General features: G+C 41.3%; 1 protein-coding gene and 4 non-coding genes across 5 annotated transcripts; all 5 read right to left on the minus strand.

Moving 5' to 3' along the window:
• Nucleotides 1-11,601: 11,601 nt before the first annotated feature.
• LOC144693718 (uncharacterized) lies at nt 11,602-21,752 on the minus strand. Its single transcript, XM_078563650.1, has 11 exons — nt 21,398-21,752; nt 20,832-20,893; nt 20,220-20,251; nt 19,298-19,350; nt 18,719-18,855; nt 18,260-18,316; nt 17,952-17,994; nt 14,220-14,336; nt 13,485-13,741; nt 13,069-13,228; nt 11,602-12,976 (listed from the first exon to the last, which is right to left on the minus strand). The coding sequence occupies exons 9-11, from the start codon at nt 13,731-13,733 to the stop codon at nt 11,928-11,930; spliced, it is 1,458 nt and encodes a 485-aa protein (XP_078419776.1). The 5' UTR covers nt 13,734-13,741; nt 14,220-14,336; nt 17,952-17,994; nt 18,260-18,316; nt 18,719-18,855; nt 19,298-19,350; nt 20,220-20,251; nt 20,832-20,893; nt 21,398-21,752; the 3' UTR covers nt 11,602-11,927.
• On the minus strand, nt 18,066-18,139 carry LOC144694333 (small nucleolar RNA SNORD49). Its single transcript, XR_013579717.1, has one exon. It is a non-coding gene; the product is annotated as a small nucleolar RNA SNORD49 (small nucleolar RNA).
• Nucleotides 18,390-18,459, minus strand: LOC144694342 (small nucleolar RNA SNORD65). The gene has a single exon (XR_013579725.1). It is a non-coding gene; the product is annotated as a small nucleolar RNA SNORD65 (small nucleolar RNA).
• LOC144694341 (small nucleolar RNA SNORD65) lies at nt 18,935-19,007 on the minus strand. The gene has a single exon (XR_013579724.1). It is a non-coding gene; the product is annotated as a small nucleolar RNA SNORD65 (small nucleolar RNA).
• LOC144694334 (small nucleolar RNA SNORD49) lies at nt 20,327-20,395 on the minus strand. Its single transcript, XR_013579718.1, has one exon. It is a non-coding gene; the product is annotated as a small nucleolar RNA SNORD49 (small nucleolar RNA).
• Nucleotides 21,753-22,015: the final 263 nt, after the last annotated feature.

The raw sequence follows: 22,015 nt of genomic DNA on the forward strand, positions 1-22,015 counted from the left end.
CCTGTCCCTTTAAGAAAACTTCCCTTTGTTCATGACATTTCTATCTGCCAATCTGTATGTAAGCAATACCATAGAGTCTCCGCTTATTACAATACAGGGGTCACAATGAGCAGCTGCCTTCACCATGCCTCATTGTGGATCTTCTGATAAATGACTGGAAAGGTGAAACTGTTGAGGGAGTTTAAAAATACATATTTTTACAGTATGATCATCTTTTAGTTCAATATTTCCATGGAGATCTGTGTGATGGGATGGAGAGAAGCTGGTAAAACTGATTTATTTAATTTCAGCATTATGGGTTATCCATTTCCTTATAGGCTATGAAGCACTATTTCTGCTTTTTACACACCAACTCCATTTTACTTCAACCCTACTCCTCCATCATTTTCAATGCTTTCTTTTAACTCCAAGAATTCAAATGTGAAAGAAGGAAGCAATATACAACATTGAAAGCCTGCACCAACCTCCAACCTGGATAGATTAAACAAACCTCAGGGTTTATATTTAAGATTCTATTGATATTTATCACCCAAAATAAAACAGAGGGCCCAATTTTCCCATTTCCATATGGGCAGATAGAAATCATAGCAAGCACATGCATTGGCATGGGCTTAAATGGGTGAAAGAAGAGCGATCCATGAGACCAGATTCAAAGAAATGGGAAGTTCAGGATGTAAGAGTTGTTTTTAGGGCTGGAAGTAATTACAAAGCTTTTTTTATATTTGAGGAGCAAACTGTGAGGCTCGGAATGATAGGAAAATGGGTCTTGATGGAGGACAGAATATAGGCAGCAGAGTTTTGGATCAGCAGCAATTTGTGGAATGTAAAGGATAGGATGATGGTCAGGATGACTGAGGTAGTCAATGTTACAAAGGTAGAAGTAAACAGATTTGGGATGGAGAGGATTTGGGGTCAGAAGGCCAATTCAGAATCCAACAGAATATCAAGTTTGCAGACAATCTGGTTCATTCTCAGATGGTGACTTAGTGAAGGGGAATGAAGCTGGTGATGAGGATATGAACATTAAGGTAACGGTCAAACATGATGAGTTTTCCTGATGTTTAGCTTCAGATAACTACACTCACCCAGAACTAAATGTTAAACAAGCAGTCTGATAGTACAAATTCTGTGTTGTGAGAGGGATTTGGGTGGGCATCAATGAAAGCTGTCCTAATGTACATGGATGGTGTCACCAAGAGGCAATATGTAGGTAAGGGAGACAAGAGAGGCTAAGGATAGATCACTTCAGTACTCAAGAAGCCATTTTGCAGAAGTGGGAAGAGGAGAGTTATTCTGAGTACAATCAAAAAGAGATGAAAACCAGGCAGGTTCTACAATAGATGGACAATCCAATCTGCCTATTTATCACCCAAATGGCGTGGAGAAAATGACCCCTCCCCACCACTCTGCATAATCCCAAGCTTCTGCACATTTTCTAGGCCTTTTAACATGTTGCTTTTTCAAGAAAGCTGACATGTTAATCTATTTAACTCACAAGTTATATTTATGTAGAGCCTTCAATGTAATAAAACATCTCCAAGTGCTTCACAGGAGCATTATAAAATAAAATATGACATCAAGCCACATCGGGAAATATTAGGTCAGATGACCAAAAGCTTGGTCAAAGTTTTAAGAAACGTTTTAAAGGAGGGAAGCAAAGTAGAGAAGCAGAGAGGTGTAGGGAGGGTATACAGAGCCACATAATTCCTTTAGCTGCGTGATAGTGCACAGCATTGACCATATTCCAGGTTCAAATGTGCCTGAACCTGAATTAAGTCAGCTAAAATCTACCTTTCTGAATTTACTCTAATTTGGGCTTTGGATGTCACCTCGGTCTATTTGTTAATGCAGTTACAGCACCTCTGTCGTGACAGACGAAACTAATAATAGAACTGACAGTTAAGAGAGATGCAGTCTTTGAGATGAGATGTTAAACCAAGGTCCCATCTGCCCTCTCAATGTAAAAGATGCCATGACACTATTTCAAAGAAGAGCAGGGGAGTTATCTTCAGTGCCCTGGCCAAGATTTATCCCTCAATTACTATCATAAAAATATCTGGTCATTATCACAATTCTGTTTGAGGGAGTTTGCTATACACAAATGGGCTGTCGTGTTTCCTACATTACAACAGTGAGTAAACAATTAAAGTATTTCTTTGGCTGTAAAACACATTGAGACATCCTGAGGTCATGAAAGATGCTATATAAATGCAGGCCTTTCTTTCTTCCAACCTAAAAACATATTTTTTATTTCCACTATAACTTTTTATGCACTCTGAGTTATGTATTGGATATATCTAGGAAGTGTTCTGCTCTCCTTCCTGCTCTCTTGCTGCTGCCCTAGACTTGAATCTCTGTTAGACAAGACTATAGCTTCCCTTTTTGTATTACTTGACATCCTCCAATAGGCTCATTGAGGCATTCAGTGCTGGCTCATTATAAGCAGCAAACCCATTTGCCCAAGCCTAATCTCTCATCAACTTTCCCATTCAGTACGCCACTGGGGCTAACCTTGCCAGCCTTCTTCTTGTCTTGATCCCTCTCACTGCTAACCCTGTGAACCCATGCCGGAAGATCAGGTTTCACTACCCTTCTACCCATCTCCCCGCAGAATGTCGATTCTCTTGTAATCAAGGCCCTTGCCATCCATGAACTTAAATATGGATGATTGCATCGACATCATAGCCTTAATAGAAAAGTTGGCTGAAGCAGTGATGACATCTTACCAATTAAGGAAACCTCCCCTCCTGGTTACATCTCCCACCAGTCACTCCATCATGGCTGGCGTGATGGCAGTGTGACACTTATCACAAGATCACACCTTAGCCTGACCATCTACTCCTGTCGCACTTTCTTCTCCTTTAACTGTCCAACCATGTTCCACCCCTCTCACCTCTTTTTCAAAAGCAATGTTCTCTACTGCCCTCCCAAGTACAGTAAAAATGTTCTCACTGCTTTCTTCCTTCAGCCTCAGCACTGAATAACTTCTCATTCTCAGTGATTTCAACCTCCATCCCAATTCATCTTGCTAATTCTCCTGAGATCACTGCCTAAATCTCTCCCTCCAGGTAAACTTCCCAACTCATATTCACGGCCATCCCTTGACATTGCCATCTCACGTGGCCTTGCTAGTGCCATCATATCAGATAAGGCCACCTCTGATCATTTCTTTGCATCACTCACTATCCATATCCTCCTTCCATGCCCTAATCCTACCTCCTTCTGGACCTGTCTCTGTAAGAAACTATCCCCCAGTTCACTTACAACTGTACTTATAAAATTTCACCTGTCTAGTCTCTGACCCTCTGCTTGCCACAACATTTCCGCAGCCACTGATTTGCTCAACTGTACCCTCACCTCCAACTTTGATGCCTTCATCCTCAATAAAACCATTACTTTATCTCACCCAGTTTGTTCCATCAGTACTGCCCTCATCATTATTCTCTTAAGTCCATGGAATGCAGGCTTGAAAGAAATGGCAGACAACTGGTTTAGTCATCCACAACCAGTGGATGACTGGTTGGGCCACTTTGCACACTATTGAGACTTGCTCCCGTCTATTAAAACTGTTCAATACGCCAAGATCATCTGCAATGCAAAGATAACCCATGGTTACTTTTCTCTACTGTAAACTGTCTTCTTAAACCTCTCTCCCTTCCACTCTTACCTCCAACAATAGGTGCGAGGAGCTCATGGACTTCTCTGTCACTATGATCGAGACCATCCAATCAGCTGCCTCTGCCATGTCCTTCCCTTCCTCTATAGTTACCCCTGCCCTAGCCCTGGCTTACATCTTTCTCGAGTTTCATTCCTGTCTCCCCTCATGCCCTCTCTGACCTCATCGCTCTAGAGACCCACCTCCTGCTCCCTTAATCCTATTTCCACTAAACTGCTAATCACCCCTCTCCTCCAGTCCCATGTTAGCGGATATTCTTAATTGTTCTCTCTCTCTTCAGATGTTGTCCCTTTCTCATTTAAACCTGCAGTCATCACTCCTCTCAAAAAGCCAACCATTGACCCCACTGGTCCTTTTAATCTCACTTTCCTCTTCAAAGTGCTTGAGCATAATGTCACCGCCTGAATTAATTTCCATCTTTCCTGGAACTCCATGGTTGAATCCCTCTAATCAGGTTTCCAACCCTGCCACAGTACTGAAACAGCTCTCATCCAAGTCATAAATGACATCCTATGTAACTGCGACAAAGGTAGATGTTTCCTCCTCGTCCTTTGCAACCTGTTTGCAACCTTTGACATGATTGACCACACCATGCTTCTCCACTGTTGTCCAGCTGGGGGGGCCTGTTCTCACCTTGCTCCATTTATCATGTCTAATTGTAGCCAGAGAATCACTTGTAATGGCTTCTCTTACTGCTCCTGCATCGTTACCTTTGGAGTCCCCCAAGAGTCAATCGTTGTATCCCTCCTATTTCTCATCTACAAGCTACCCTCAGTAACATCATCCAAAAGCACAGCATCATGTACAGTGATGACACCCAGCTCCTCCACTGTTGCTAAACTATCAGACTGCTTACGAACATACAAAATAGAAGCAAAAAATAGACCATTCAGCCCATTGAGCCTGCTCCGCCATTCAATAAGATCATGGCTGATCTGTTTGTATTACTAATTCCACATTCCCTTCTACCCCCAATAACCTTTGATTCCCTTGCCTAACTAGAGTCTATCTACGTTTGTCTTAAAGATATTCAATGACCCAGCCTCCACTGCCTTCACAGGCACAGAGTTCCAAAGTCGCACAACCTCCTGAGAGAAAAAGTTTCTCCTCACCTCTGTGTTAAAAGGGCAACTCCTAATTTTAAAACTGTGCCCCCTGGTTATGGACTCACCCACAAGAGGGAACATCATTTCCACGTTCACCTTGTCAAGACCGTCCAGGATCTTACATTCTTCAGTCAAGTCACCCCTCACTCTTCTAAACTCCAGTGGAAACAAGCCCAGTCTGTCTAACCTTTCCTCATAAGACAACCCACATATTCCAGGTATCAATCTAGTAAACTTCCTTTGAATCGCCTCTAATGCATTAACATCATCTGTTAAATAAGGAGACCAAAGCTACACACAGTATTTGAGGTGCGTTCTCACCAATGCCCTGTATAACTGAAGCATAACATCCTTACTTTTAAGTTCAATTCCTCTCTTAATGAAGGATAGCATTCCATTGGCCTTCTTAATTACTTGTTGTACCTGCATACTAACTTTTTGTGACTCTTGCACAAAAACACCTAGATCCCTCTGCACCTCGGAATTCTACTCTGCTTTTTTATTCTTCCTGCCAAAGTGAACAACTTCACATTTCCCCACATTGTACTCCATCTGCCAGATTTTTGCTCACTCACTCAACCTATCTATATCTGTCTGCAACCTCCTTATGTCCTCTTCACAACACACTTTCCTACCTATCTTTATGGCATCCGAAAATTTAGCTACCATGCCTTCGCTGCCCTCATCCGACAGCAGGCACTGGATGAGCATAAATTTCCCCCAATTAAATACTAGGAAGACTGAAACCATTGTTTTCATTCCCCCTCTCCCAACTCCATCTCTCTCTGTGGCAACAGTCTGAGAATGAGCCAATATGCTCGCAATCTTGATGTCACGTTTGATCCAGAGATGCTCTTCTGACTTCATATTCATGCTACCACTAAGACTGCCCCTTGTCCACCTCCAGAACATCATCTGACTTCACCTGGCTCAGCTCAGCTGCTGCTGAAATGCTTATTCATGCCTTTATTACCTCTAGACTTAGACTATCCCAACACAGTTCCATCTAGTCTCCCACATTCTACCCTCAGTAAACTTGAGGTCATTCAACCATTTCCTACATACGTCTTAACTTGTACCAAGTTCTGTTCACCTAGCATTCTGTGCTCACTGCCCTATATTAGCACAGTCAAGTAACATCTTGATTTTAAAATACTCATCCTTGTTTTCTCATGTCCCTCTATAAACTCCTCCTAGACCCTCTTAGATATTTGCGCTCCCCCAATTCTGGCCTTGAGTATCCCAGTATTGGTGGCCACACCTTGAGCTGCCTATGCCCTAAGCTCTGGACTGTGTTGCAGCTTGTTGGATGAGGTACCATCACATGTTACAATTTGTGGCAAGTTCCTACCATCTGCCAATGTCAATTTTTTCCCCTTCTCAATGAGGTCTTCGGAGTGTTCTCAAAAAAGTGATCCTCCTTGAGATCAGGTGCCATCAGGTGTGAAGAGGATCTGCTTCAGGAGCTGACTATTTGCCAGGCAGGTGCAGTGTCCAGACCGGCGGAGCTGGTTTCCCATGATCATGGCTGCGATTCTGGAGGAATTGGCTTCAGTGAGAATTCTGGGAACTGACCACATATATTCTGCTGCAGCAAAGCGACAAAAACGGAAGGAGAGCAGAACCCTGGCTCAAGAAACAGCCCCCCCCCCCCTCCCCCCACGCCACCTTCCTCATGGTAACTCTTGTCCTGCCTCCCAAAAAACTGTGGCTCCAGGTTTGGCCTGCTAAGTCACCTGAAGACACACAAATCATGATGCCTGGCAGACGTCATCTTCGCTTTGAGGGACTGACAATGACAATGAAGTTCTGGAATATCCTAAAGTATCAGCCTTCTGGACTGAATATTGAGTTCAACAATTTTAGATCATGAACTCTCTCCTCCATCCCCACTCCCTTTCCGATCCCCCCTTTTTTTCCCAATAATTTATATAGATTTTTCTTTTCCCACCTATTTCCATTATTTTTAAATGTATTTCCATCCATTGTTTTATCTCTACCTTTTAGCCTTTTTCGATTCCTTCACCCCACCCCAACCCCACTAGGGCTATCTGTACCTTGCTTGTCCTGCTTTCTACCCTTAATTAGCACATTCCTTAGATAATATCACCACCTTCAACACCTCTTTGTCCTTTTGTCTATGACATCTTTTGGTTATCTCCACCTATCACTGGCCCTTTCTCCAGCTCTTCTTGTCCCACCCCCCCTTAAACCAGCTTATATTTCACCTCTCTTCTACTTTTACTTAGTTCTGTTGAAGGGTCATTCGGACTCGAAACGTTAAACGTTAACTGTGTTCCTCTCCGCAGATGCTGCCAGACCTGCTGAGTTTTTCCAGGTATTTTTGTTTTTATAGTAATTTATAATCTCTATCATATATACATACAAGCTCCATTTAGCAGCCATTTCCTTTACTCACTTTTCGTTTTGAGTTCTTCTAAAGCAAATACAATATTTAAAACATGGTTACAGTCCCATCCCATACTCTATGGTTGCTGTATAGCAGTTTGCAGGCCTGCTGCAAGACAGTTCAAGTATAAATTCAGTAAAAAGTTAAAATTTCATCAGTGTGAAACATTGTGGAAAGCACGTTACTCCTAGAAATTGACCGCAAACGTTTGAGTATGCACTTTGATCTTTTAAAATATTAAACTATATAGAAATTTACTTACATCTCTTTAAATTCTGGTTACTCTCAATAAGTCACACTTTCCACACACAATATATTCACATAAACAGCCATGTTAGTTAAACTTGAGTAGTGACTGTAATAAGTATTTCCAGGAAGACCTTTGCTATTTGAGTATTTCCTGGGTTCAGCAATTGCTCTGCACACCTGTGTCACTCCTCTGAATACTAAAGTCCAGAATGATTTGTTTGCTTTGTACTGTTAACGTATTAACCCATTCAGTTACTGAAATTCAATAGCAACTCAAAGGTCATGAAGTTCGAACTTGCATCATATACAGCAGAAGAAACAATTTAAATTTGAGCATTATAGGAATGATTTGTTAGTTTTTGAGGATTTAAATCTGTGGCATCTTCCCATGTAATCTGCATTTTGAGCCCTGTTCCATTTTAGGTGGTGATGCTGCCAATATCTACAAAAATAGCCGTCTCCATGACTACATAATGTGTAAATGCCAGCTGGGAAGTTTTGACCTTTAAAGAAATTTAGATACCCAAAATGCAATATGCGATTGTTCCATTTGCTGGTCCACATATCAAAATTGTGATATGAAAATAACCAGTTTTGATTATCCATTCTTTTGTATCAGAAACTGTTACGGAAGGTTTAATGCCAAAAGTTGCATACTAGTAACTGCACCAGATTTCTTTGTAGCTTTTGTGTATGTAGCTTTATGCATCATTTCAGTCTTGGAAAGTGGATCACATGCCTAACTCAAATCTTCCACACTTACACATGCTTCAAAATAGCCCAGAACAAAGCATTGGTAAGCATGAACATTTGATTTTAGGGGCTTGTTTTAGATTAAATTCCTTACTTCCAGTTTTATTTTTTGCAATCTTTCATGTCTTCTCCCCTTGTTAACAGATAGCCACAATGTCATAATATCCCAGGACTTTGCACCAATTGTAAAGTTATTGTTCAGTTATCAGTCATCTGATTTATATGGTTTGTGTGATTCAATATGTGTGGTTTCATGTCACACTAACAAATAAAACACTTCCACTTTATCATTGATCAACACACCCAAGGTCCATGCTCATACTTAGAATTATTTGCAAAATCACATTAAAGGTTCATTATGAAAATATTTCAATGGGTCACAGCCAAAATGGTTGCTAAAGTGTGACCTTACACAACATTAGGCTCTATTTTCCCCATAGCATTAAAACTCATGTGGAGAAGTGCGACTGCACTTGAATTGATGTGCCAGGATCTCACACTAGGAATATCTTCCAGTTTGGGGCTAGAAAACCACACATATTTCAACCCTCCCCCTTCAAACTAAAAGCAGTAAATGCCATCATTCCCACCTAAGAAATTCAGCTGTGTCTCTTGATGAAAATTCACTAACAGGTAAGTTAGTGGTAATGGCAGAGTTAAAAAATAAAATCACCTTCAGGCTCTATGTTACATTTCATAAATTCAAAGCTATGCATTACAGCATCACAGAAGAGTAAATTGCAAAGAAAAAAATTGGTTTAAAAACATACAAAGCTGAGGATTAATAAAATGGAAAACATTCAGTCTGCTTTCACATTAAGGATAGAAAATGTAACAAGTTATTCTAATAGGCTATTTTTGAACAAAGCAATGAGTTGGAGAAATGGAAATACAAAATGAAGCTCCAAACAGAAGAGAACAATGTGGCAGGTGCAATCATATTCATCTGAACATGTCGATCGAATGCTTTACATCCAGAACAGCTGGCGTCACTAATAATGGAGGCAACACAAATTAAACTGAGAGCTGTAAGCTCAGTCATTTTAGTAAGATTCCATGCATATCCAAAGCAAGGAGAAAATACTGGCACCTGCATGAGATCAAAATGGCAAATGGAGGAAATAATAAAAATATAATTTGGTCAGGAAATGTCTCACGATTTCATTATCACTCCCCCACCATTATTGGCTACCTGCAGATACAAGTGCTTGGGTTTTTTAAATGAAAAGGCATTCTGTAAGTCAGTAGAAACTGACAACAGGTGGGGAACAGACAATCTACCTTTTGTTAGGTGGAAATCATGCACACCCGCCATTGAGAATGTTGGAGACAGTGAAGTGGGTGGACATGTGCCAGCTGAGGATTCTTTTGAACGTTCTGTTTCTCTCCCTATTCTTTTATCCATTGTCAGTGAACAATATCGTGAAACCTCCATATATCTCCTGAGGATAAAAATGATGAGTTCCTTTAATCGCATTTCCTCCTCTAAATGTACATAGGCCCCTCAGCATCCGGTAATGCCAGCATTTTTCTGTACACATCCTCACTATCACTCCAATTCACTTGGCTCAGTTGCTAACTCACAGATCTAAGGAAAAATGTTGTGCGTACAAGCTGCAAGGCTTGAACACATAATCCACTCTTGACACTTGAGTACTGGAAACATTGCAGTGCTGAAGTAAAGACACCATCTATTTGGGTGACTGTAAAAGATAATATGGTACTTGAAAAAGGAGTATGATTGTCTACAAAACAATGACAACACCTCGAAATATATTGGGCTGCAATTCTTTTGAAGCTGTGCCTGTCATTAGTTAGAAATATTCCTTTGCATGCTTCAGCAACATTTTGCTCACAAAAATGTCAGTTGATTAACAGTGCAGTGAGGAAAAGAGTGCATCTGGGACCTGAGTGACAGGACAACTAAAAAGGTTATTTAAGGATTGGAAAATAAACTCAGGGAAGACTGAGACAGACTAAATTGAAGATAGATAATTCAATGTCAATCTGGGTGCAGAAAGATAGATTGGATTAAAAGAGAATAAGAAACAAGGTAAAAAAATTTTTTTTGCAAAATCGTCATATTCACATTTTACTGTACTTCTGCTCCCTAAGCCTGAAAATATCCTACGATTCACCCAGAGTATCACTACTCTTACAATTATAAATTCTGGTCCAATCCTTTTGTGATATGCTAAGGTTTCTATATACAGACCACATCAATTATTGTGGGATTGTCAGTGTTAATGCAATTTGGCAAGTATAAGCAATGGATGGTGAAAATGCAAAGCTATACAATACAAACAGACATTTAATACTTCCAATATACCTGAAATCAGCAAAGCTTTTGAAACAGCAAATACAGTAGCAAGAATTAGTTATGTTAAAATTTAGGTGCAAAGGTTTTATTGAAGTTCCCTAAACCATTGGCATGCTTAATGTGTTATAAGCCTTTATAATTGAGCTCAGCAGAAATGGCAATGGTCATCACACTGTTTGCCTGGTGTAGGTAATTGTCTGACAAGTGTGGACAGTGTCAAGTGACAGTAAAAACTTGTTTGCTTTCCTCTTTTGCCAGCACCAGCTGAGCAGGAGGAAAAGGATAGGAATGGCACATGAAGAGGAAACCACTGTGGCTAACAGGCTAGGAGACATCATCTGATTGAAGAATTAAGTTGGCATGCAGGGCAGGATTTTACTGAGACATTTGCCACTGATCAGAACACCATTGCAACTTCTAGCATATGCTTGCATTGAAAACCAGAAATTGCTGTGTGCACCAATGCGCTCTGGAGGAACCTCAGTTGATATTCCCACCAACCTGCTCTTTAAAGCAGCAGGGATACAGATTGCCCACAAGTAACACCTGATTTCACAGGTTTTTTTGAAAGCTGGTATGTATTAACAGGCACTGAACCTGCTCAGTAGCAGATCTACCAATCCTCTTAAATTTTATTTACCTTTTTTAAAACAAGATTGAAATTGAAATGACTTTTAAAATATCTTAAAATGCATGAAATTTATCAATTTATGATTTTTTTGATATTTCAATTTAGAAGACTAGCAAGATTGAGGTGACTTGCTTGAAAAGGCCAGGGGGCAATTTACAATTCTATCCTGTTAAGTGTCGAGGATTATGGTGGCCTGAAAATATTCTACGATTCACTACTCTCACATTGCAAAACTTTCCCCTGCAGGGCTGAGCCTCCACCCTGTAGATGGGATTGTGCCAGAAATCGATTACAGCATCCAAACAGATGTTGGAGCCGTGCCTGAGGAGGCCCTGAATACAGCCGCCAGGGCAGCCCAAGAGCAGCTGGCAACTACTGCATCTAGACATTGAGTGGCAAAATTCCCACTCTCTCTGCACCACCCCAGGAAATCAGACAAAAGGACAGGTGTAGATGTAAAGTAAAACAAGTGACATTTTATTTTAGCAGCGAAGGCTCATTGCTGGATATTTGAGGTAGTTATGGCTGAACAATGTCAACTTCAGCTGCTTAGTGCAAGACTTGTGTAGATTAGTTATTAAAATGCTTCCTGTTAATACAATTTTGTACAGTTTAGAATGACTACGGATTAATGGGTAAAAATAGACTCAAATAGAACATGTACAGCAAATTATAAATATAATTCAATAAATAAACATTTCCTCAAAACAAAATTTGCACTGTATTCTATGGCTGAGGACCACTAAGTGGGAATTAGAAAAAGTCCAATCAGAGCTGGAACCCTAATGCCTCCTGCGTCTTCCCCGTACCCGCGATCGGACCCCTCTTGTGCCAATGCCATGTCCAGCACCAGATAACTCATCGTTGGGGTGCTGCTGCCCAGAAGCAGCATCCATCACAGGTGTAGCTGCTAGTTCACGGGCCTGCACTGTTTCTGTACGTGGACCAATCAAGAACGGTTCTATTGGGCTCATTTGTGTTACTGCCATACCAGTAGCATGCGTTTGTGTTTGTACCGGTATCTGGTTAAGGTCACTTGCAGCATCCTGATAGTGCTGGATTTGCTTTGTAGCAGTCAACGCATCAGTAAGTTTTTGAATAGAAAGGGCCAGTTGCTGACAAAGACTAGTCTTCAACTCCCTCACCTCATGACAAAGACTTGTCTTCAAATCTCTCACCTCCTGACAAAGAGCTGTCTTCAACTCCCTCACCTCATGACAAAGACCTGTCATTTCCTGTCTGATCAAATCCAGAGAGTCTAGCTGCCTGTCATGCTGAGCCACCAGTATGTCCCTCAATCCTGCAACAAAGACCTCTTCCACTTCTTCTACTGAAGTCTCAACATGGGGCTGATGTGGTCCACGTGTCACCGAGGATGACGGATCAAGTGCTTGAACTGTTGGAGGTCCATCACCACTCGACATTTCGGACCTGTCTATCACACATCCTCCCACTAACCCCGTGGCATCAGGGTCATGGATGGCCGGGTGACATCTATCTGTGCCTCGCTCAGAGCAAGAAGGGCCAGGAGATGGCGAGGTGGCGATCTGAATATTGTCCCAAGATTGCATACCCCCCACATCAGCATCCTGTAGGTGCAACGTGGAGACAGGAGTAACAGTGCCACTTCGCTTGCCCTCCCAGCCAGGGTGCACAGCTTCCTGTTCGTCTGGATGCCACTCCACTTCCTCTTTTAGCTCAATTACAGTCACGCTTTCCTCCTCTTTGACCCGTGGCTCAGTGTCATCTGCAGGTCTCCTTTCAACAATACTGGCTGCTGCTACTGACTCACTGCCATCTCCAGAGGGTGTATCCAAAGACGGCTGCGCTCCTGTCAGAAGAAAACATTCATGCATGTTCATGTCATTTAACAGAAGCCTAAATGCATGTACATGGTTTAAACATTCAGCTGGCAACACTCACCTCTCCCCATTCCAATGTCTGCTTGATTACCAGACACTGAACTATTACTGACTCCCACAAGCTGCCTGGCCCTCTCTTCATATTCATTAAGATCCTTCAGAAACGCCACACCACCATCCCTGGTCAATAAACGCTCCTGGGCATTATGAGCCATCTTAATCTGTTTAAACAGACATGCAAAACAAATATTACTTTGCTGGCTTGAATTTGACTTGTTGCAGTTAGCTTTCACTAAGCAATATCACCTCTCCACTCTGTGGTTGCAAATAAGAGGATCTTTACAAGCACTGCCCCAAAAAGCAACTATTATCTTACAACCACTTGACTTCCTATCATCCTGAACCCACCCACAAAACCAATTCCACTTCATAACTTTTTAAAGCCCAAATGAAGAAACCTCCATGAGCACTACAAACCCTGGCAGATCGTGTTAAATCATTCAATTTCTTGCGACATTGCTCTGCAGTCCTTGGAATGGTGCTGTTAGCAGTCACAGTCTCTGCAACCTCCTTCCATGCCAAGATGCTAACTTTTCTAGGTGCCCTGCGCTTATCGTAACCAAGAAGCCTGTGACGCTTCGCCTCCACCTCATTGAGAAGTATGTCGAGATCTTCATCACTAAAGTTATGACATTTCTTCCTCTCATCTGCTTTTTGTACTGCCATCTTCTTTTCTGTAAGCAAGTAAATAAGTATTTTTCAAAGTAGTATTTATTATAGATCTGGTCTTTTTCAAAAGTACCCACGCACTCTCTCTGCATGGGAAGGAGTGATAGTGTAGAATGGCACTAATGAGTAATGAAAGGAATAGGAAAATGAGACAGATGGCATGGGAATACTGAATGGCATGGTAATTTCAAAGAATTGTTGTAATAAAGATACTAATTTTATTGCAAATGTCTGCAGGTCTCCATGTATCAAAAAAATTCACAAAATGCTCCTTTATTCATTTGTTCACAAGTCTTCAGTAAACTGTTACTCCATCATGATACAGATATAGAAGAATTACAATGTAGAAAAATTACAACAGGTAATAGGACAAAAGATTCAAATACATGTCAAATGGGCACAAACATTACAATTCTAGCTCAATGCTTAGAACACTGCTGCTTATGAACAAGGCAGGCAAATAATCAACACTATCGCAGAAACCTCATTGGATGAGAACAGTGGATTTAAGTTGTTTGTCAGAAACTCCACAAGTCACAAGAAAAAGGCCAATAGTTGTCTGTCAGCAATGACTGTATTTTCAATAGCTGTTCACGTGCACTGTAAAGAGAGGAAAACAAAGGTTAATAACAGCTGAGGAAACCATACCTTTCATTGCCTGCAAGCCCATAATTAAATGTCCCCATTGAGGCTTTCCATTAATAGCACTTGTTCTTTTGGCTTCTCAACAAAACAGACCACTACTTATTACATTGGAAGCCTGATTTGGACAGGTTAACCAACTGATTACAATCTTTTTATTCAATCACAGGATGTGGGAGTCACTGGCTAGGCCAGCATTTTGCCCATCTGCAACTGCCCTGCAGGCAAGCCACCTTCTTGAACTTCTGCACTCCATGTGGTGTAGAAACAGCCAGATTGCCGTTAGGAGGGGCATTTCAGACTTTTGATCCAGCAAAAATGAAAGAACAGCGATATAGTTCCAAGCCAGGATGGTGACTGGTTTGGAAGGGAACTTGCAGGTGGCAGTGCCCCCATGCATCTGCTTCTTGTCCTTCTAGGTAGTAGAGGTCATGGGGTTTGGAAGGTGCTGTTAAAGGAGCTTTAGTGAGTTGCTGCAGTGTACCTTGCAGATAGTACACATTGCTGATATTGCATTTGTGGTGGATGGGGTGCCGATCAAGCAGGCTGCTTTGGCCTGAATGATGTTAAGCTTCTTCAGTGTTGTTGGAGCTACATTCATCCAGGTAAGTGAAACAGCAACACTGGAGCAGGCCATTCAGCCCCTCTTGCCTGCTCCACCATTATAGATCATGGCCACTTACCATTTTGCCATTTTTCCCACACTATCCCCAAACTCCTTGATTTCATTAATATCTAGAAATCTATCGCTGTCTTGAAGATACTCGATGGCTAAGCTTCCACAGCCCCCTGGTGTACAGAATTCCTCATCAGTCCTAAATGGCTTGTTGCAATTCGGAGACTGTGCCCCCTGGTTCTGGACCACCCCCCGCCCCGCACCTCCTCCATAGCAAGAGGAAATATCCGTTCTGAATTTATCCTGTCTAGCCCCTTAAGAATTTAGTATGCTTCAATGAGATCACCTCTGATTCATCTAAACTCTAGAAAATACAAGCCCCATCTCCTCATAGAACAGTTCCACCATCCCTGGAATTAGTCTGGTGAACCTCTGCTGCACTTCCTTCTATGGCAAGTATATTCTTCCTTGGGTAAGGGGACAAAAACTGTACACAATACATCCATGTGCTCTAAATTTGTTCACTAACCTCCTGCATGGGACCTCATCGAAAGCCTTTTGAAAATTCAAATACACCACAACCACTGGCTCCCCCTTATCTACTCTGCTAATAACATCCTCAAAAAACTTCACAGGATTGACAAACATGATTTGCCTTTCACAAACCCATTTTGACTGCCCAATCCTACCATTTCCTAAGTGTCCAGTTATCACATCCTTTAAAATAGATTCTAGCAATTTCCCCACGACTGATGTCAGGTTAACAGGTCTGTAGTTCCCAGTTTTCTCTCCCTCCTTTTGCCAATAATGGGGTTACATTTGCAACTTTCCAAACTCCAGGAACCATTCTAGAATCTATAGAATTTTGGAAGATGGCCAGCAATGCATCCACTGTCTGTAGCCACCCCACCAACACTCTGGGAAGTAGGTCGTCAGGTCCCATGGATTTATCAACTTTCAGTCCCATTAATTTCTCCAGTACTATTTTATACTAATTTTTTTTCAGGTGCTCATTCCCAATTTTCCCTTGGTTCTCTATTTCTGGGAAGTTTTTTTTGCATCTTTCTCAGTGGAGACCATATTTGTTCAGCTGCCCTGCCATTTCCTTGTTCCCTATAAATTCTCCTGTTTCTCCCTGTTATGGACCCACATCTGTCTTTGTTGAATTTTTCCTTTTTAGATACCTAGAGAAGCTTTCAGTTTTATATTTGTTGCTAGTTTGCATTAATATTCTATTCTCCCTTTATCAGTTTCTTCTTCATCCTTTGCTGAATTCTAAAATGCTCCCAATCCTCAGGCATAGTAATTTTTCTCCTTTGATCTAAGCAATCTTTAACCTCATTTGCTAACCCACTTTTCCTATTGAGTTTTCATGTTTTAAAATGAGTGTATACTTGTAAATCGTGTTTAATTATTTAATACTAGCCACTGCCTACCATACTGTTTTTCCCAACCCACCAGTTAACTTGCCCCTCACACCTTCATAGTTTCCTTAAGACCCTAGTTCCAGATGTAACTACATAGAATTTTCCATTAAGTTTGAAAACTATTACAGTATGGTCACTCTTACCCAAGGTTCTTTTACAAGATTATTAATTAGTCCTGCTTCAATGCATAACACTAGATCTAAAATAGCCTGCTCCCTAGTTGGTTTCTCAAGCTCGAGGAAACCATCGCATGCACATTCCAGGAATTTGTCCTGAACAGCATTGGTACTCATTTGATTTACCCAGTCATGTATACAGTGGAGCACCATGATTATGTATACCCTTGTTACATGCACCTCAAATGTCCTACCCCCAACCTCCTTCTTCTTGTCTTTCCTAAATGTTGAATATCCTCAAATATTCAGTTCCCAGTCTTGGTCACTGTGCTGCCATATCTCTAACGGCAATTAGATCATATCAGTTTACTTTTATTTGGGCCAACAATTCATTTACCTTGTGAATTTTGTGTGCCATCAGATAGTGCACCTTTAATTCTCCCTTTTTAACATTATTCTGCATTTTGGCTCAGTTGCTGAACATTGCATAATGTTGGGCTGAGGGTGCTATTCTGAGGAACTCCTGCAGTGATGTTCCAGGACTGAGATGATTGGAACCACAAACATTTTCCTTTGTGCTAGGTGTGGCTCCAATCGGTGGCATTCTCTCACCCCCCACCCCGATTCCCATTGCCTTCAGTTTTGCTAGGGCTCCTTGATCCCACACTCAGTCAAATGCTGCCTTGACAACAAGGGCAGTCACACACCTCGAGTGCAGCTGTTCCGTGGGTCTCTCCTGGTGAGGCAGGACGTACCCAGGGATGGAGGGGTCTGGGACATTGCACAGTATGATTCCGAGAATATGACTGTCAAACTGTTGCTTGACTAGCCCGTGGAACAGTTCTCCCAGTTTTGGCATAAACTGCAGATGTTACGAAGGACTTTGCAGGGTTGACAGTGCTGGCATTGCTCTTGTTGTTTCCAGTGCTTAAGTCTATGCCAGGTGGTCACAGTCAACACAGCTCCAACACCAGTGCCCCAGCTATCCCCACTTATAGGTGAACCATTTATAGGAATACCCATCAGCTGTTTAACAATGTTACTGCCATTAAGCCTTAATGTGACTAGTAAGACATTGACAGTCTGTCTGATTTCATTCTTTTTTTTTTTAAAGACCGAGTGGCTTGCTGAACCATTTCTGAGGACACAGAGTCAAGCACATTGCTGTGGGTCTTGAGTCACATGTAGGCTAGACAAGGTAAAGGTATCAAATTTCCTCCCCTAAAGGACATTAGTATATGATTTATAGAGAATCCTGAAATTGAGATGAACCAGGAGCATACATTTACTACATTTTAGTGTAGCAAAATCTAAAAATGCTTAAAGATGTCAGGAAGAAACAGTTGACCATTCAGTCCCTCAGTCATGGATATTGATTGCTAATGTCATACATCCTAATATATTCACCACTCACCAATTCAATGAGCAATATTCCAAGACTTCGTCAATGGTAATTGCTGAAAGAGAGTGAAGTTGTATTCAGAAGGCATAATAACCATTTTAAAAAAGGTAGCACTATTTCCATCTGAGTCAGAATTGAAATAGAGCATCATCAGTTCTCGCATCTGACGGCACTTCCTATTTGCATTTATCATCATTCAGAAATGGATCTAGTGAAATTTTTTTGAGTATCAATTTGGCTATGACAAGCTGCAGAGTTTAGATACAATTCAGTTATTACCTAAATTTACAGATCAACATGCTAGTCTATATTTTGCTCACCTGTCAATGAATCGTTCAAGGATACAGCCAAGCATCCAGTGTGACAACCATCTCCATCTAAAGACACCAGAGAAATGTGCTTAAAATCTCATATTTTTATTGTAGACAACACAAAAGAACCTAACGCTGTGATCAGAGAACGATTGCTCAACACTGTTCAATCTGACGGTAATTCCAGCAATTGAGTAGTTTCATCACCCACAGCTAATATCTGCAAAACTGCTATAAATAAGAGATTTGCTTCAGAGTTTGAAGTTATATAGCACATTTAACAGTAAAATGCTCCAGTACTTTGAGATACACTCTTAGCAGTGTCAGTCCTAGATGGCACAGCTGCTAATAACGGAGCGATTAAAATAAGGGACGTGCAGGAGTCCAGAATTCATCACCCATAAGTGCTAAGTACTTAAGTGGCTGCAATTAATGTGAAAAATAGACATTTGGCATACAAGGTCCTACCTTCGGCAGTGACATGAAGAGCCAGTTACACCATTTTTGGAACTTGGTTTAACTCTAGAGCTCCTTAGCCATCTTCAATTACAATGGGCTCATGTGTTTTCCTTTGTGGAGACCACAGGCAAATGTGAAAAGCTCTGCTGCTTTCAAAGAGAAAATAAAAGTTAGAACAAAAACACCACAGCATTGTGTATTTACAATGAAAAGATTATATGACATGATCAGAAAACCATTGCTCACCACTTTCCAATCTGACGGTAATTCCAGCTGTTTGAGTTTGGTTTCATCATGCATGTCATTCTACAGATCAATCTCACTCACTAATTGTAAATTACTTAGATTACTTTTAAACACTTAGCTTTAGATACGCATCTCAATGCCAAACTTGGTGGAAGCTCCTCATACAAAGAGCCAGTTGGGCCACAATAATAAAAAACTAGACTTAATGTCAGGCAAGGTTATAAATTAGGAGTCAGCAATTAACTCAAATTTCAGATTTTAGCACCTTAATAGCAACACCAACTCAAAACAAAAGCTCATAGGACCATATCCTGTATTTTATGAACAAAGACTCAAACTGACCCGCCAGAGCAAATCCAGCTCCCATTCCTCAGGTATGAAAATCGACACCTACACTGAAAGAAAACAATTAGAAAATACACCATTAGGTTTCAGTTATTTACATCAAAAAGGTCACCAGGCATGATCAGAAAACTGGAGAGAGAAACAGAGTTAATGTTTAGAGTCCATGAACCTTCAAGTCATATGGACTTGAAACGTTAACTGTGTTTCTCTCTCCACAGATGCTATGCTGCTAGACATGCTGAGTTTTCCCAGCATTTTCTGTTTTTGTTTCAGATTAGCTTTTATGATCAGAAAACTACTGCTCAACACTTTCTAACCTGACACTAATTCCAGCTATTTTGATTTTGGCTTCTCCATCCGCATCATTCTACAGTAAAATTTGCAGTACATTTCATTATTTGCCTCAAATCACTGCAAACATATGTAGCTTTGGATATAAAGGGCATGCTATTTATAATTGCCAAAATTAATTAAAAGCCTGAGGGATTCTAATTTCCCAATTTTGTTGCAGGTTACATGACCAACTATTCCCAAGCTTCACAGCAGAGTTAGGTACATGCCATGCAACTGTAACAAGAATTGTGCAGGAAAATCAATTTGCTAAGTCAATAGCACAAGGAGCCAAAGTTTTCCAAAGTTGGTTGCGACACTGGAAGCGCTATGGACAATTTCAAATTTTACAACAGGATCTTTGTATCTAAACTGCACCTCAATCAAAAGAGACCATTGACAATATGCTAGCCTGTATTGACCTGAAGTATTACTCAAGTTCGAGAGTGCACTTTAAAGCCACACCTCTGTGGAGTTACAATTGGTAGTGCCAATTGGGTGGAAACAAGAAATAATCATGGCCAGTTTGCTAGAAGATGCTTAGTCTCCTCTATGTTAGTCGAGGTTGATAGTATTTGATTAAACTCACCAATTAGCACATTCCATTAGGGATATCAATTGCTGAAAAAGAACAAAGCACTATTCAATAATTTCCCTAGCCAACTCATGCATTTTAAAAGAAACTCAGTTTCATTAAATCAGAATTAGAACAGGATCATCAGTTCTCGAATCTGACGGCACTTCCTATTCGATTTCATCATTCAAACAGGGTAAATACAAGTTGCTAGATTATGCTTTTGCATGTAATGCTGGTTGAGGGACAAATGTTTGCCATAACACCTAGAGAACTCCCACAATTTTCTTCCAGTCGTGACATGGCCTCTTCCAGTCACCAGAAAGGGAGGGCAAGGTTTCATTGCAAAAATTCACATACTGAAACAATCTAGACTGTATGCTAAACTATCTGGACAAGGCTTGATTCTTTACTTTAAAGGGAGAAAGGAAAAGTTCCTTCTCATTGCAAGAGCCAACTGCCCATTGCTAAGCACATGTATGAAAATAAGCTGGATGTTAGGAAGGGTATGGGCTGTACATCAAACACATTCAAGCTCCAGAATGACTAATTTCAGTCAACTGTAAATGCTAACCTCACATTAAAGACACTATGATGCTTTACCAAGTTTATATGGAACCAACTGACCTGTTAAAGCAAACAGTGCAGAATCAATCTCATTCTCACTTCTCAGATGTGAAAACTGATGCCTGCATTAGAAAAGGTATTGCCAAACTTCAGTATTTACTTGAAAAAGGCTATGACCAGAAAACCATTACTCAACATTTACCAATCTCAGGGTAATTCCAGCTACTTCAATTTTAATCTCAACATTCACACCATAATGTTTGTCAATTTGTGAATTATTTCCAGATTACTGTAAATACAGCTAATTCTAGTCAAAAGAAACACCATTTATCATTTCTAAAAGAGAGCAAAAGACTCAGACACTGCACGTTCAGACGCTATGTCAGCTCTAAGCGTAATTTCAGGATGAAGTATATTTTTACTACCATATTAAATCACTGGGCCGCTGACTTTACACGCTCCAGAGGCAACAGAATCGCACTTTGCCCAGACATGGTCTGAAATGTCCTACAGTTTGACCAGTGGGCCCCCAAAGTCATTACGGGCTGTGTGGGGGGTAAAGGGCCGCTCAGATACTGAACCTCAACACGACACCCTTGTGACCCCACCAGCTGCCGCCATCTTACCAGTGTTAACACGTGCAGCCGGAATGGACTCCATAAGGAATCCAACATGAAGTTCTGACGGACCAGGGGCCTAACTGGTGCTCAGGAATTAGCAACCACCATGGGCAGAGAAGGAAAAGAACGACGGTCACAAGAACTCGAACTGCAGAGCGCAGGCGCGGGTACCGGCACATGGGAGGCACCGACGGGGATACGCAGGCGCCCTACACCCGGAGAAACCCGTAACCGTCATCCCCTCCCCCACCCACACCACGTGGCGCCCGGTCGCTCAAAAACGGCCATATAAAAGTATAAAAATGGGCCCCGCTTGATTTACTCGCTGAAAATGTCCTGAAAAGCAACCACTTGCGACTGAATTACCATCATGAAGACGGCGGTAACGCCAATCGATGAGGAGCGAAGCCTAACCAACACGCTCACAGCCAGCGCCGCCCTCAGAGAAAGAGCGAGTTCCGCCCGCTCCCCTTCTTATAGCCTTGGCCAGGCCGGATCCATGACGTCACAGCAAATCATTAAATTAGCCCCGAAAATCAGAAACAAATAATAGCCCTGGAATGCAGGTCTAATACAAAATACAACACAAGTAAAAATACTTTTACACGCTTAATTTTGGGTGTC

Source organism: Cetorhinus maximus, chromosome 19 (assembly GCF_964194155.1).
Source record: "Cetorhinus maximus chromosome 19, sCetMax3.hap1.1, whole genome shotgun sequence".
Classification (NCBI taxonomy): domain Eukaryota; kingdom Metazoa; phylum Chordata; class Chondrichthyes; order Lamniformes; family Cetorhinidae; genus Cetorhinus; species Cetorhinus maximus.

Coding starts and splice junctions, on each gene's coding strand:
- LOC144693718 (XM_078563650.1), bottom strand. CDS start 13,733: ATGGCAGTACAAAAAGCAGATGAGAGGAAGAAATGTCATAACTTTAGT. Junction 13,229..13,484: donor ATTTAACACGATCTGCCAGG/GTTTGTAGTGCT, acceptor CTGTTTAAACAG/ATTAAGATGGCTCATAATGC. Junction 12,977..13,068: donor AGACATTGGAATGGGGAGAG/GTGAGTGTTGCC, acceptor TTCTTCTGACAG/GAGCGCAGCCGTCTTTGGAT.